This window comes from Poecilia reticulata, chromosome 5 (genome assembly GCF_904066995.2).
Source record: "Poecilia reticulata chromosome 5, P_reticulata-male-v2, whole genome shotgun sequence".
NCBI lineage: Eukaryota > Metazoa > Chordata > Actinopteri > Cyprinodontiformes > Poeciliidae > Poecilia > Poecilia reticulata.
In genome coordinates, this window is record NC_088834.1 from 34495043 (window position 1) to 34510297 (window position 15255).

Here is a 15255-nt window from a genome sequence, read left to right on the forward strand (position 1 = left end):
TCCTCCCTTGTCTCAGTGGCATCCTCTAAAAACTGTTCTGTATATAAAGCCTCTCTGGGAAGGATCTTCACAGAAACTGTTGCAAGCTCTTCCCTGTTAGCAACTTGAGCTTTAAAAAAATAAAATGGGAAAAGTTCATGAGGGGAACAGCAATGCCGAAGGCAAGAAAACCGAGTTTAGTTTAGTGCGGGTCAAAAGTACATGGAAGAGCAAACTGGGGAAGAAGATCAATAAGGACGCAGTTGACTGTGTCTCGGACGCAAAACTGTAAGTATACCTGTTTGTGTGTGTGTCATACACATAATTGAAGCTAAGACTGCTTTGTTCTTTTTTTGTATGTTGTGTTTGTGCAAAGATCTGCTTCCTTGGATCAAGAACTACTTAACCTTTGTTAAATAATTCTTTGTTAAGTTACTTAATTTAAAAAATGCTATTGCATAAGTGATTTATTGTCTGGTGTTCATAAACCTCTGTTAGATAAGTATTCACACGTTAGAAATATTTGAGACTTTCCCAAGCACTTTGGCAACATCTGCTGGCTGTGGTATTTTTCAAAAACCAAAGTCCATTTTATGCAAAATAGAGGTAAAATAATTTCATAAAAAAGGTAATACAGTAAGGGGCATAATTCATATAAAATTAGAGAGGAAGTTTAGTTTATTTGTATGATTGACAATTGCACTTTGGACAAAACAGGTCATATTTTTTTAAAGGTCTTGAGGACTTTGCATCAAAATCGTAAATAAAATTGTAACCAGCAGGCTGCTCACAAACACTGGCTTATGCATCATGAGGAAGATAGTGTTTTATTGGATATTTGGATTACTATTATTTATTTAAATCCCTTTATTTTAGAGGCAATTGTTGGTTTCCTCAGAAGGATTTAAAAATACAAAATAAAGATGTATCTGCATAACATGTCATGTCAAAAAAAGGTATTTCTGGAAACGTCCACGATACCAGAGCAGAAAGTATGGATGTTGGTTTTATGGGTATCTTTGGTGGGAAAAAACTAATCATTAGATGTATGGTTCAATTAGTAAATGATTGTTGTGTTTTGTATCAAAAAATATGTTTATTCAAGTAATTCAAGTTATTAAATGACCATTCAAAATAAGTTGAATGTAGTGTTTGAGTTAGCTAAATCTTTTCCTGCACAGCAGAACTACTCTTCTTATACATATTCCTCAGTCTCGTGTCACCAAATTTTTTATTTGAGTTTCCTTTTTGGAAAACTTCTTACATAAAGCACAGTCTTCATACTCTACTCTAGATACTAGATATTAAATCCTCTGCTCTTGCCTGGTGCCATTATGTAGATTGTTTTTGGAATAATCTAGCAACAAATCACATCAATTAGTCAAAACAGAATTAAAAATGGTACTCTTTCAGGGAAATATAAAAACTAACAAGTTGGGATTTGAAGGTGTGCCAAAAACTAGTTCAACCTGTCACCATGCTCCTGTGTCTGAGAACATGATGAGATACTTTGACAGTGCTGTCAAGGTCTAAGTTCGCTGGGTGTGGGTGTGTCCAGGATCATTTAGCATAACTATGATGTGAATTTATAAGTTTATATGTTTTAGTGCTGAATAAGTACACAGCAAATTCAAAAGTGTTTGATTTCCAGTGTTGTTGTATGTTAAAAATACAGTGTTAATTCAACAATAAGTTTGGTCTAATTCAACAACATGAGTGTTAGTTTCCCTAAAGAGTTGGTGTTATTCCAGTGTTAAATAAAAGCAATTCTGTCTGGTCTGTCTGATTTCTAAATTAACACTAACACCAATTCGGTCTAGTGTTGATTAGAAATCAATACCAGATAGCTCCTCCCACAATTGCAACGTATTTGTGACGTCAGGTGTTTGCGGAGGCAGCAGTATGTCGTCTTGTCTGGAGCTCATCATAACAAGGTAAGTTCCATGTTAAAATGATCGTGTTTTTGACTATTTTTTATGGATGCATTAATTTTCCGTTTGCACAAGAGTATCAATTCATATACATAGTTCACTTAACGTACGTTTATTTGTTTGGATATTACGTTATATATGACTGTTTATTATTTTGTTAGAAGCTAGAGCTAGCCAAGCAGGTGTAGCATGAGGTGTCGGGTGGTTAACCAAACATTGAAATTGTCAGAAAAATCTGAAGGCCATTTGAGTTAACATTATTTAGCTGCGGAGGTCGTTTTCTTTACGTTTTTGGCTGTAGACTGCATAATGGGGAGAGTGACTGTGCTGGACCGTTGGCTTGATCTCAGCCACAGGTGTCAAACTCCAGTCCTGGAGGGCCACTGTCCTGCAACATTTAGATGTGCCGCTGCTGCATCACACCCGAATACAGTAATTAGGTCATTAGCAGGACTCTGGAGAACTTCTCTACGCAATTAGGAGGCAATTGAGCCATTTGACTCTGATGTTTTGTACCTGTGGCACATCTAAAAACTGCCAAAATGTTTCTTTCTTCATTAGTACATCATGTTGGTGACTGAAGCCTGTTATGACGACTTCAACACGTTTCTTCTGGCAGGTTGGCACGACTTTTATTGCTGTCCACAATGTTTCTGTAAGTGTTACCGGCACCCAACTAGGGGAATCTGGGGCCAGTATCAAGTGTTGCACAGGCAGATGAATCCTGTGCAACCAGATCTGTGGATCAGAGGAAGCGAGTCCTAACAGTGCATCTCTGGCAAGAGCTCGTTTATTCTGATTACAAAAAAACAAACAGATACATAAAATACAATTACAATACAATTCAAATTCAATCGACATCCAGTTTCCACAAATAAATAAAATAAAACAAAATTCACAAATAAAATAACATAATAGCAAAAAAAATGAAGAAAATCTAATCCTAAATTAACATAATCAAACTGAAAAGAAAAAAAAACACTCCACCTAACACACAGTAAACATCAACATCCGTCAGTTATAACGGTTCTCCTAATCATTAACGTCGGGCAGTTATAACCGTTACAGAGGTTATAAAAAAGATAAAACCCACCACAAATAAGTACATTTTTAAGAGAAATAAAAATACTACAACACTACGCAATGCAAACACGACATTATATATTTACAGAACATCTCAAATGTCCCATAAAAAGTTGCCGTTTATACCACCTGTGGATCACAGAGGAAGCGAGTCGTAACAGTGTATCTCTGGCAAGAGCTTGTTTATTCTGAGCCGCCGCTCATGCCCAGTCAGGAGACTCGTTCTCTCTGTTAGACCCACAGCGGCACGAGAGCGCCCCCACTGGCAAGAAGATACATGCACATGACAAATACGTCTATGAACAATAAAAATAATAATAATATAAAAGAAAACAAGACAAGACGAATTCTGATTGAAAAAAAGGGGTGTATTTATTTTATTTTACTGTATCTAAACACACTACACTCTCCCCCATTTTAAAAGATGTCTCCAGACATCTAGAGTAGAACTAGCAAATATAACTATAAAAAGTCAGGTTTGTCGCTTGAAATATCTATTATTTGTCAAAGTGTCATTGTCCTAAAATGTCCAAATTGGCATACAGTCAAAGGTAGCAGGGTAAGAGAGTATGGGGCAAGGCAGACATGCAATCATCAGATTTACTCCAGGTTGCAATGGGTGATAGGATGGTTGACCCAGGTGGTCATATGTGAAGATCTCTAGGTTTTACAGGTCTGGCTGACCTCCTTACTGGCAGCACTTCTTCCTCTGGTGTGTGCATGCCAGGTTCGGAACTATCCCCTCCATTTTCCACTTCATTCTCCATTGATGGTTCTCTGTCTTGACGTTTTTTCACTGCCTCAAGATCTTGTGGGTCAATCTGAACACTTTCACCAGTTACTAATCGGCCAACATATCTGACCTGACGTTTAAAAAAAATTATTATTTTTGGTCGCATTTTGACACCATGTTCTCGCAGGCGGCAAAGCACAAGTCTTAAATCATCGATGTGATCCTGGAAAGTTCTGGAAAAACAAAGCACATCATCCAAATATGGAGAGTAGCACTCATCCCTCAGACCATCAAGGACCCCTTCCATGCACCTTTGGAAAGCAGCTGGGGCATTCGTATGGCCAAATGGGAGGCGGACCCACTCATACAAGCCCCAAGGTGTGCTGAATGCAGTCATGTGCCCTGAACTCTCATCAACAAAGCCTTGATGGTATGCACTGCCTTGGTCAAGTAGTGAAAACCAAGACTAACCCCCCAGATTGTCCAACAGATCTTGGATACGTGGAAGTGGGTGACGGTCAGCAATAGTTTTTTGGTTCAGTTTTCTAAAATCAATGCAGAGTCGTAAACTCTGATCTTTCTTTCTGACAGACGACAGGGGAAGAATATGGTGAGGTGAATTTCCTAATCCAATCATGGTCAAGAAGATTTTGGACTTATTCTTTCACCTCCTTGTATAGGGGTTTAGGAATTGCATTATAGGACATCTGGACAGGTGTTTCATCCTTAAGGTGAATTTTCAACTGCAAATTTGCCTAGCAAAGACTTCCGACTCCTCATACAACATATTCCTGACTAATTTCTGTTCATTCTCCCCCAAGTGAGACAAATCAACAGGAGGATGCCACTTCAGACAGGTCTCATCTTGTGTCTCACTGCTTTCTGGTATTACCTGTGCTGTGCATGAGTTTACAGGAAGATGAGGGGTTGTCCATTAATCATTTTGGTTGTACTGAGCTGGATTCACCTCTGTGACCTTCTCTAAATTTCCTATAACTGTTCTCTTACCAAGGTAGATGTCATGTTTAGTGGGGTTTTGAATGGGTATTTTAACAACAGCTGTTAACCCACTGAGAACCTCAACAAGAGCTGGAAAAAGCTCTAGACCTTCAGGGCAGTTATTTTAAACACTAGGCTGGAATAGCATTTAACCACCTCTTGGCCATTCCACTTCACAAATATGGCCTGCTGGAATGATTACACCTTTATTGCCAGTCCTAACATTGCAATTTGTAGTCTCATCAGAGGTTGAAATCTGAACGGCAGAAACCAAAGCCTCAACTGCTCCGTGAGTAACACTTAGAGTAGCGGTTCTCAACGTGGGTGGTACCGCCCCCCAGGGGGCGTTCAGAGGATAGCAGAGGGCGCTGGTGGACATTTTTACAAAAGGGGGGCGCTGGGATGCCTTTGGGGGGCGTTTGGTCGAAGGTAAACTTTACGCCTTAAATCCACAACAATACCAGTTTAAACTTTGAGCAACTTGGTAAAACTGTATTGTGTAACATTAAATCATGCTTGGCTGCAACTGTATCGATGGCAGCTCTTCTTCTATTCAGTGTTTGTTAGCTTCTGTTAGCTTCTTGGCGCAGCTTCGTTCTGCTACTGGTAGCTAAAATCACAATACCCTCACTGTGTATCCCTCTGAAAAATGAACCAATTTAAATAAAGGAATAAAGAAATCCCTCCATGGTGATACCACGATAGAGAGCGTTCATTTTATAGCGTTAACACGGTGCTGTAAATGGTCCGGTATGAAACTGGGGTGATAGAACAACACAGCATTTTGAAATTTCAATAATCAGAATACCGAAATTGTTTCCGTTGTTTTAAAAGGTTTATGTCAGTCTGCCTTTTCCCCATCGAATACTCTTCCCGACCGCCCTGCACCTTAGGGGCTTAAAAACAAAAAAGACGCGCACATTGAGCAAAACTCTGAAACAAGAGAAGCCGGATATAAAACCGAGCGACGAACTAGATGTGAATTATGGCATAAAAACAGAGAATCCGACGCTGAACAGTGAAAAATTAACACATGATGTGAAACACATGATGATTAGGTGGCGCAGCAGGTGATGAGTGAAAATTAGTTATGGTGAGCGTCAATAAATGATAAAATAAATCTAAAAACAGAAAAGAAACTAAAGTGGACATAGCAATAAACCAAGAGAGGATAATACTAATCAAATAAAACTAAATGGAAATGAATTAAGAACAAAATGCAAGAATAAACTAAGAAACTAAAGTAAATACAGAGGAATAAACTGGTATGGCAAGACCTTTAGAGCAATAATAAATACAGAGACTGTATGGCAAGAATAAACAGACACTATTTCCAGATAAAAGGTAAAATAATATTGTTGAAATGTCATGGGTTTGTTGAGACCACATCTAGTACTGAGAATAAATATATCTTACAGACCATAACAGTAAAGAACTGATCACTTATTTATGTTTTTAATTAGATTTGATATATTTATTTCTTCAATATTATTTTTCATGTCAGTGTTAATGTCATGAGGCTGATGACTCCATGACACTTTCAATTTGACTCATTAGGATTTGATTAAGAACCAGATTTGTTCTTTGTCATTTATGTCCAGTAAAACTATTAATCTATAATCAATAGACAGATCTATATAAAGATATAATCCATGTTTCTGTCTCATATTTGTATGGCATTAAAAGTACCTGGAACTTTTGTTTTTCCACTGAAAGCTCTGGTTTGCACAATAAATGCCATGTGGCTTTTATTTTAGCACAATTGGCTTGCAATTCAGTGTCATCTTGCTTTGAATCAGTATTTTCAAGTTGGGCTGCACCTACAGTCACAGGTCAAGTCTTCGATGCTAACCCAAGACGTCTCAGTCTCTGCCTCTTCACTTGTAGACTTTGTGATCTGTTCTAACAGGAAATCATCACTAACCTGCAAGTCGAGAAGGAAAGGTTTAAGGTCATACCTGACATAACTTTTTTTCATTCAATCCTTGGTACAATGTGTGCAAAAATGTACCCTGTATCAGTTTCTTATCATAGCTAAAATCTGGCCCAGGTTGCGCTGACTCAAAAAGGACACCCTGCTTAAGTTCCATTATTCTGTACAGAAATTACTGTGCACTCTCTTTCTCATGTTGCCTTGCATTACTTAAATCTTGGAAAAACTCAGTACTATTTTTATCTCTGATATGTGAGCGTAGGAACCGCTGAAGCTCATCGATGTTTAAATCACATTTGTTAGATAACATTTCCTTGAATTTACCTGGCTTCATTATCTTTAAGATTGTGCAAATTATTTCCATGTCGGTAAAACCTTCATGTAGTCCTTCGTCCATTTGTTTACATAGGTTACTGTATGACACATCAGAACCAAAATCAGAGATTTGTCCATGAATCTTAAACTCTGCGTGGAAATAAAGCTACAACATCATTTAACCTCAACACCTTGTCTCCTACACTAGGAGAGGGGCTCCTCTTACCCATTTCACTTGCTGTTGTTGGTATGTCAGCAGTGGAACTTCCTGCTGTCTGTCTTGGCTGCAAGGAAATGTCTGTATCTTGAGTAGCAGTCTGCAGGCCTGAGTCGATGAGATCCAGCTGAAGTGAGGCAGGACAACCAGTCCGACCAGCTGGCACATTATCAGTTCTTGACAGTGTGGTTGGATCATCTCCAGTTGCACCGACATCAGTGACGAGCAGGTTACTAATCAGTTCTTCTAAAAGGAGGAGCTGAGCAATGCCTTCATCCTCCGACGCTTTCAGCTTCTCACTTTTAACAAAGTCAATAATTAAATCGTACAGTTCGGGTTTCACTTAAATCATGAGCATGAGTGGTACTTTCATCATTAATCGAAGTCACAACTATCTGCAACTGTTCTGTACTCAATGTACAAAGTTTTTTTTGTATGTTGAATATGAGTGTTCACCGTGGATTGATGGTAGCCATGCTGACGTTTCACTGGTTGCTTTGGCTCTCTGGATGACACATTCAATGCAGCCTTCCCTGAAGCCTCAGTAACCGTCTCTCGTCGTCTCCGCACCAACCTCTCCTGGCAAGACACTTGGAATCCCAGAAGTAGCCCCCAATTGTTACCAGCACCAGACCCAGGGGAATCTGGGGCCAGTATCAAGTGTTGCACAGGCAGATTAATCCTGTGCAACCAGATCTGTGGATCAGAGGAAGCGAGTCATAACAGTGCATCTCTGGCAAGAGCTCATTTATTCTGATTAAAAAAAGCAAATAAACAGATACATAAAATACAATTCAAATTCAATCGACATCCAGAGATTCCAAATAAATAAAATAAAACAAAATTTACAAATAAAATAACATAATAGCAAAAAATGAAGAAAATCTAATCCTAAATTAACATAACCAAACTGAAAAAAACACTCCACCTAATACACAGTAAACGCCGTCAGTTATAACGGTTCTCCTAATCATTAACGTCGGGCAGTTATAACCGTTACAGAGGTTTTAAAAAAAGATCAAGCCCACCACAAATAAGTACATATTTAAGAGAAATAAAAATACTACAACACTATGCAATACAAATACAACATTGACTAATCATTATATATTTACAGAACATCTCAAATGGCCCATAAAAAGTTGCCGTTTATACCACCTGTGGATCACAGAGGAAGCGAGTCGTAACAGTGTATCTCTGGCAAGAGCTTGTTTATTCTGAGCCGCCGCTCATGCCCAGAGTCAGGAGACTCGTTCTCTCTGTTAGACCCACAGCGGCACGAGAGCGCCCCCACTGGCAAGAAGATACATGCACATGACAAATACGTCTATGAACAATAAAAATAATAATAAAAAAGAAAACAAAAGAGAAGATCAATTCTGATTGGGAAAAAAGGGGTGTGTTCATCTTTTATTACTGTTTCTCAACACACTACATAAGCTGACTAATTTCTATAATACCTAATGATAATGTAACACTTAATGTCTGAGTTGTGTTCATGGTAACTATTTTTGACGTTGTTATGCTTTATGCTTTATCTTGTATGTGCAGGTATGTGGTTGCTGTAATGATCCTACTTCTTTGTAGAAGCACTTTCTCATTGGCTTTGTTTGCTATTGAATGTAGGTGTGCTATATATTAATAATATTTATTTGTCGTCTTAGCATTTTGCCAAAGATGGGAGCCGGTGTTGAAGCCTTTCTCCTTGTTGTGGAACAGCCCTTCCTTCATGTACACATTGGTGGAAATAAGAGCAGCACCAAAGACACTTCACCTTCTGTGCAAAGTACCATGAATGTGTGACCTTTGTTGTCAGTGTTGTTTTTGTTTTGAAATAAAAGTAGATTATGTACTGCAATTTACGTTGGTATTAAGATTATTGACTGCCAGTGATATTTTCTGGGGAAAAAAGTTGCATTGGCTCTAGTGTCCATTATTTGATAGTGAATTGACAGAAAAGTGGCTAATGAGAGAAGGGGAAGACGTTCAGTAAAAGCCAGGAAGCGAACCTGCAACAGCCACATTGAGAACTAGGGCCTCCAAATGTGGGTTGTGCTCAATCCCTGCGCCACCACAGCACACCCTACCAGTAGTATTTGAAAATCCTGACCCACCTCTGGCAGCCTGCCAGACACTGAAAAGGGCAAATTAACCTACGAGTATGCACTACGCTGCAGAGCATGGTGGAGTGAAGACTGCTTTCCTTCTAGTGTAAAAACCTCAAGGCACAAGATGCCGCCAGGGCAGTTGCCTATTTCTCCCATATCAGAAACCACCACTGGGCACCAGCACCCTTTGTGACCCCACTAGGGATAAATTGAAAATGTTTAACTGTGGGATACAGAGTTGTATTAGCAAATATAAAATGTCTACACTTTCACAAGAAACCTCTTTGAAGTTGCTGTTTGCAGCAGGATATTATTTTTTACTCAATAATGTATCTTGATTAAAACATTTATTAAATCAGTTAGCATTTCAACTAGTAAACTGAGTGGAACTGATTTAAATGCTAAGAGTTCAGTTGAGTGAGCCAGAACACCAACTTTGGATTTTGTGTCAACTAATATCCCGTTGTATCCTTCAAATAAGAACATTTACAGTTTGAGTGGTTATTATTTGATAAAATCAGCTGAAAGGTTGGCTAATCTTACTAGCTACCTGCTATTTTTTTTTGTTCTCAAGATTTGCTCCTTTTTACCGATGCAGGCTAACTTTACCTCTTGAAACCTATCTGATTATTTTTAATAATGTTTTCTTGTGTCTTGTGCAACAGCTATGAAAACACCACAGACAGAGGGACCTCTTGGACCGTGGTCAGCCCCATCACCTTTACTTACAAGGTCATAGAAACTCATGACTTACTGGACCCAACCAACGACACTCTCTTGTTGGGCCACATCACTGACCCACAACAGTTGGAGGACATAAAAAAATCAAATAAGCCAATCAGGCGTTTTGTGGTGATTGACCAAGAAGTCTTTAAAATCTACGGCCCCAAGCTAACTGAATACCTTGAGGCTAACAATGTAGTCTACAAGATTTTGGCTCTTCCAACCACAGAGGGGAACAAATCCATGGAAACAGCTCTGAAGATTCTAGATGATGTCAATAACTTTGCTCTTGACCGTCGAACAGAGCCCATCATTGCCATTGGTGGAGGGGTTTGTCTAGACATAGTGGGTTTGGCAGCTTCACTGTACCGGAGGCGCACTCCTTACATTAGGGTCCCCACCACACTTCTGTCCTACATTGATGCCAGCGTAGGGGCAAAGACTGGGGTAAACTTCGCCAACTGCAAGAACAAACTTGGGGCTTATATTCCACCTGCAGCTGCAATGCTTGATCTATCGTTTATGCAAACTGTTCCAAGAAGACACATCTCCAATGGGCTAGCAGAGATGCTAAAGGTAGGATTCTTCATCTCTAACCTCAGAGTACTAGGCAACAGCAGTACCAGTTGCATAGTACTGCTGGTCTAATAAATCTGTGAGTAGCTATGGTAGCTATTACAAATGTGCACAAAACTTTGTCAATATTCTGCTTATGTAAAAAAAAAATCAACTGCAATGTTTCCATTAAATAAGAAACACAATGAATATTTCATGAATACGTTTTTTCATGCAATAAGTCATTAAAAAACAAGTTGCAAAATGATCCCCCAACTATTTCCAGTTGCTACTACTACACATATCACAGCTTTCTGTGGATCCTGGTATGAGAAAAAAATTTAATGGTTTAACAAATGTAATGATTTTATACAATAATAAACATATGTAAAACACAATATACTTTATTTGAAACAAAAAGCAACAATTAACAGTACAGCTGTAAAAAAAAATTATGTAAAAATTGGTGATCACTCTCACATTAATTGCATCTTTAATGGTTTTACGCTGATATATAAACTTGAGCAAAATATTAATTTAGTATTTTTTTAGTCAAACAATGTATTGTTTTACAATGTACAGAACAGAATACATTCTTGAACCTTTTCTTTTGTACAGAGTAACAAGCATAATAAGTCATTAGCTGGTTAATTAGTCAGGCTTTGTATCCTGGTGAATGGATGCATTTGATGGAGCAGAATTTGTCTTGTAAGTGAGACAGAAATGTACGAGACATTTTTTCAGTCAGTTGACTGGCACTGTCCAGCAACAGGTTGGAGAAGGGCAGTTTTTCATTCAGCTGGAGAAATCTCTGCATTTTCTCTTGCATCTCATTAAAAAAATTTAAATCATCAGCATTTTAAAGGGGCTGTGTAATGTAAGCAATATAAGGGAGCAACCCTCCCCCATGACTCTCCCACTAAGCTCCTTCAGACTAGCCAACAGCAATTAGTTGGTTCAATAGCTCATATAGTGAGCTAGCTATAACTCATATAGGTATACCTCATATAGCTATATGAGCTCATATAGGTAGCTCATATAGCTACCTATATGAGCATATAGGTAGCTCATATAGGTAGCTATATGAGCTACCTATATGAGGTAGCTCATATAGTGAGCTCTGAGGTAGCTCACTATATGAGCTACCTCAGAATGCAATGCTAGTAAAAAAACCCGTTAAAGTGTTAATAGTGGAATCATGTGATGACTTTCTGAAGGAAGAGTGTCAGAAAGAGCAGAAGTTTCTTGGAGAAAGATGCCCAATTCAAGGCATTAAATTGCAAAGTCACTTTTCTTTTTTAAGTTGTTTGATATATATGCAGCATTTTTATAACAACCCAAGGAAACAGTCAAGAAAACACAACACTGCCACTTCAATACTCTGCTCATAAAGTATGGCCTTTTTTAAAACCTAATTTCTTTAGTGATTTTTTTTTCCTTCATTGCAGATGGCTTTGATGAAACATCAGGGACTCTTTGAGCTTCTTGAGGAACATGGCTGTATGCTGTTGGACACTAAATTCCAGGCTGACAACACTTTATATGGGCACAGTAGTGTTAAGATTGCATCACAGGCAACCCGCATGGCAATCACAACAATGCTAGAGGAGCTAGCTCCAAACCTTTGGGAAGACGATCTAAACAGACTTGTGGATTTTGGCCACCTTATTAGTCCAGCATTAGAAATGGTGAGCTGACACTTTTTTTTATCAATACTACTACTATTACAAAATCTTAAAATTCTTGCTAGTCTCATCTTGTAAGTCTGGTGCTATCCAATTAAATTATTCCCTGGTACATTACCACTACAATGGAAATCGCTCAATTATGTTTGCTTGGTCTGATCAACTGAACTGAATTCAGTGAAACCCATAGATTTCTTTTGTGTAGCAAAATAATAGAAACAGACTTACTTCAGTTCTTTTACATTGACCCAAAAAATGCCAAAAATAATTTTGCTGATTTCTTTTAGGCAGAACTGAACAGGAAAGAGCTTGACAGCACTTAACCCATTAGTGGTAGCATTCCCAAACATTAGTGGTGGTCAGTGCCGGTTTCTGATATGGGCAACATGGGGAACTGCCCGGGGCGGCATCTTGTGGAGGATAGCATGAGAACCGTGTCCCCTCCATACTGGCGTCAAGTCCAGCCAACCCCTGCTGCTCTTACAACTGGAGGATCTGAACGTTAACCATGCCCAATATTTGCACATGATAATGCTGATTATCCACATGATAATGTGCTGATATGTACCTCTTCTAGTACATTCTAGTGTTGTGTTGATAACCTGTTTTTTGTTTTTCTTTCAGTGTTGGTTAGAACAGGTTTTCCTCTTCCTTTGTTTCTTTTTAGACTTATAAATATGTAAAATCTCGATTTCACTGTAGAATTTGCTTTTATTGGTCCATATTTGAGGTCAATTGCACATTCACACCTCCCCAAATGAAGTGGACTTTCTAGATAAATGGACTAGTTTGATGAAAGCGGACTAAACTGGAATGAATGCACTAGATGTCTATCGATCACTTGGATATTTTTTTACTCCCTGAAAGTAGAACCAACCTCTTCTGAGCTTATTTTTTCTCCCTGTATTTCAGAAAGTTCTTCCATCCTTACTGCATGGTGAAGCAGTAAACATTGACATGTCTTATATGGTATACTTGTCTCATGAGTGCGGCCTATTGATGGAAGAAGAAAAGCAAAGGATCATAAGCTGCATGGTTGGTCTGGAGCTTCCTGTCTGGCACGAGGAGTTCACCATGGAGCTAATCCAGAAGTCTCTGCAGGACAGGCTGAAGCATTCTGGTGGTTTGGTCAGAATGCCACTTCCTGTTGGTTTGGGGCAAGCAGGTAACAATCAAATACTGGCCCAATAACAATGTAATTTGTAATACTTTAGATGCAATGAATCTAAAGTTTTTATTTGCTTTCTCCTACTGCAGAAATTTTTAACAACACGTCATTTGACATCCTGCACAGAGCTTACATCAAGTGGTGTGAGGAGCTGAGTGTGTCTTCTGACAGCACCTGTGATGTTTGATTCCCACATCCAACATTGTGTCTCAGTCCAGTTTTTAAACAAATAAGTGTTTCTTGTATTAGGTAGATTGTTGCAGCATGGCTCACATGCATGGGGGACATTGTCATGGTTACAGGCTAACATGGAAATACTCCCATTGTGTTTTCATACTACAGAGAGCAACTTTATTTACACTGGCAGGAGTGGTCTGCATTATTAATGCCATAATTTCTGTTTACATAGTAAATAAAACTGCTCATAGGTTTGGTAAATGGATTAAAATTTATTAACTTTTTTCCATTTGTTTTTGTTACAATCATGTAAGTGCCAGTAACGCTTGCTCATTTTCTGCTTATTCCTGATGTCAAATACACTTAACAATACTAAATACGTTGTTTGTTTGTTTTTACAAATAAAGAATGTGTGTTTATTTACTATGAATTGAATGTTTTGAAATTTGTTTTTTCTTTTAATGTACATTAACACTGTGAAAAACTGATGAAAGTTTGTGGACAAGACCTTAAAGACACAGCTGTGTCTGTCACAGCTGTCACAGAGACAGACACAGCTGTGTCTGTCTCTGACACAGAGACAGACACAGCTGTCTCTGTGTCTGGGCTGAAAGACACAGTTCAGCCCAGCTCTGGAATGCCAAAACACTGAGTTGGCGATGGACCCAGCCAAGACCCTGGATGAGTGCAGCTGCTGTGAGCATTTGGGAGAGGCTGCGCTGCTGCAGGGACACTGGTTGTTGACATTTGCTACCAGAGTCAATAGGTCAAACAAAAAATTTACTTTTCTGTTCTTTACATCATTGTTGAGTTTGAGAAATTATTTTATTTCCCATCGCAGCCATTCAGCTGTACAAAATACCAGGGTGGACCCTAGCACCAAAAAACATTGCTAAAGGGTGATGTTATGAGGACTTCCTGAAGGTGGAGTTTCAGAAAGCAGCTTATCAAAGAGACAGAGACCCATTTTTAAGGCATTAAAAATACAAAAAAATGATAATAGTTAATATATACAGCATTTTAACAAATGCTTGTGATATAAAATGCCACTATGTGCCTAGAAAGTACATATTTTAGCTTTAAATAAATCTACTTAGCACCAAAAGTAAAGAATCATTGTGACATTGCATCTTTCAAGTATGGCCTCAAAAATCTAGTCTGAACTCTTAGCCTACAACTTTTCTTTCCAAATATGGCATCAGACTTTTCAGTAGTACAAGACTGCTGAAAAAGAATCGTTACAAAGAAATTATCTTGTGCAAACTTGTACTGATTTTAGTATTGCTGTACCAATAATTTGAACCGCAACATAAAGCCAAATTTGCTACAATTAAATAAATCAAGATATCTCAAAAGCAGGGTGGAGTGGCATATAGGGCTACAGGGAGATGGATTGCAGCACAGCATACGCAGCATGGTCCAAGGTAATATGGGGCCTAAGACAGTATCTGATTTAGCCCCCCACACCACTCCTACTAAGAACAGCACCATCACTAACAGTGTTTAAATACAGATTAAGGGTTATGGGATCTAGACAGAAATCACCACGGGGGAACACCTTAACGTGGTCCCATGGAGCTATAACTTTGTGGGTCTGTTAAGGGCGATCCCCCGGACCGCGTGCCACCGCTGGTTCTAGCAAACCATGC

The 15255-nt window shown here is 38.7% G+C and overlaps 1 protein-coding gene across 1 annotated transcript; it reads left to right on the top strand.

Annotated features, from left to right (window-relative positions):
* Window positions 1–33: 33 nt before the first annotated feature.
* eevs (2-epi-5-epi-valiolone synthase) lies at window positions 34–14030 on the top strand. Its single transcript, XM_008410576.2, has 5 exons — window positions 34–267; window positions 9964–10597; window positions 12025–12264; window positions 13174–13426; window positions 13519–14030. Exons 1-5 carry the CDS (start codon window positions 125–127, stop codon window positions 13614–13616), a joined length of 1368 nt encoding a protein of 455 aa, XP_008408798.1. The 5' UTR covers window positions 34–124; the 3' UTR covers window positions 13617–14030.
* Window positions 14031–15255: the final 1225 nt, after the last annotated feature.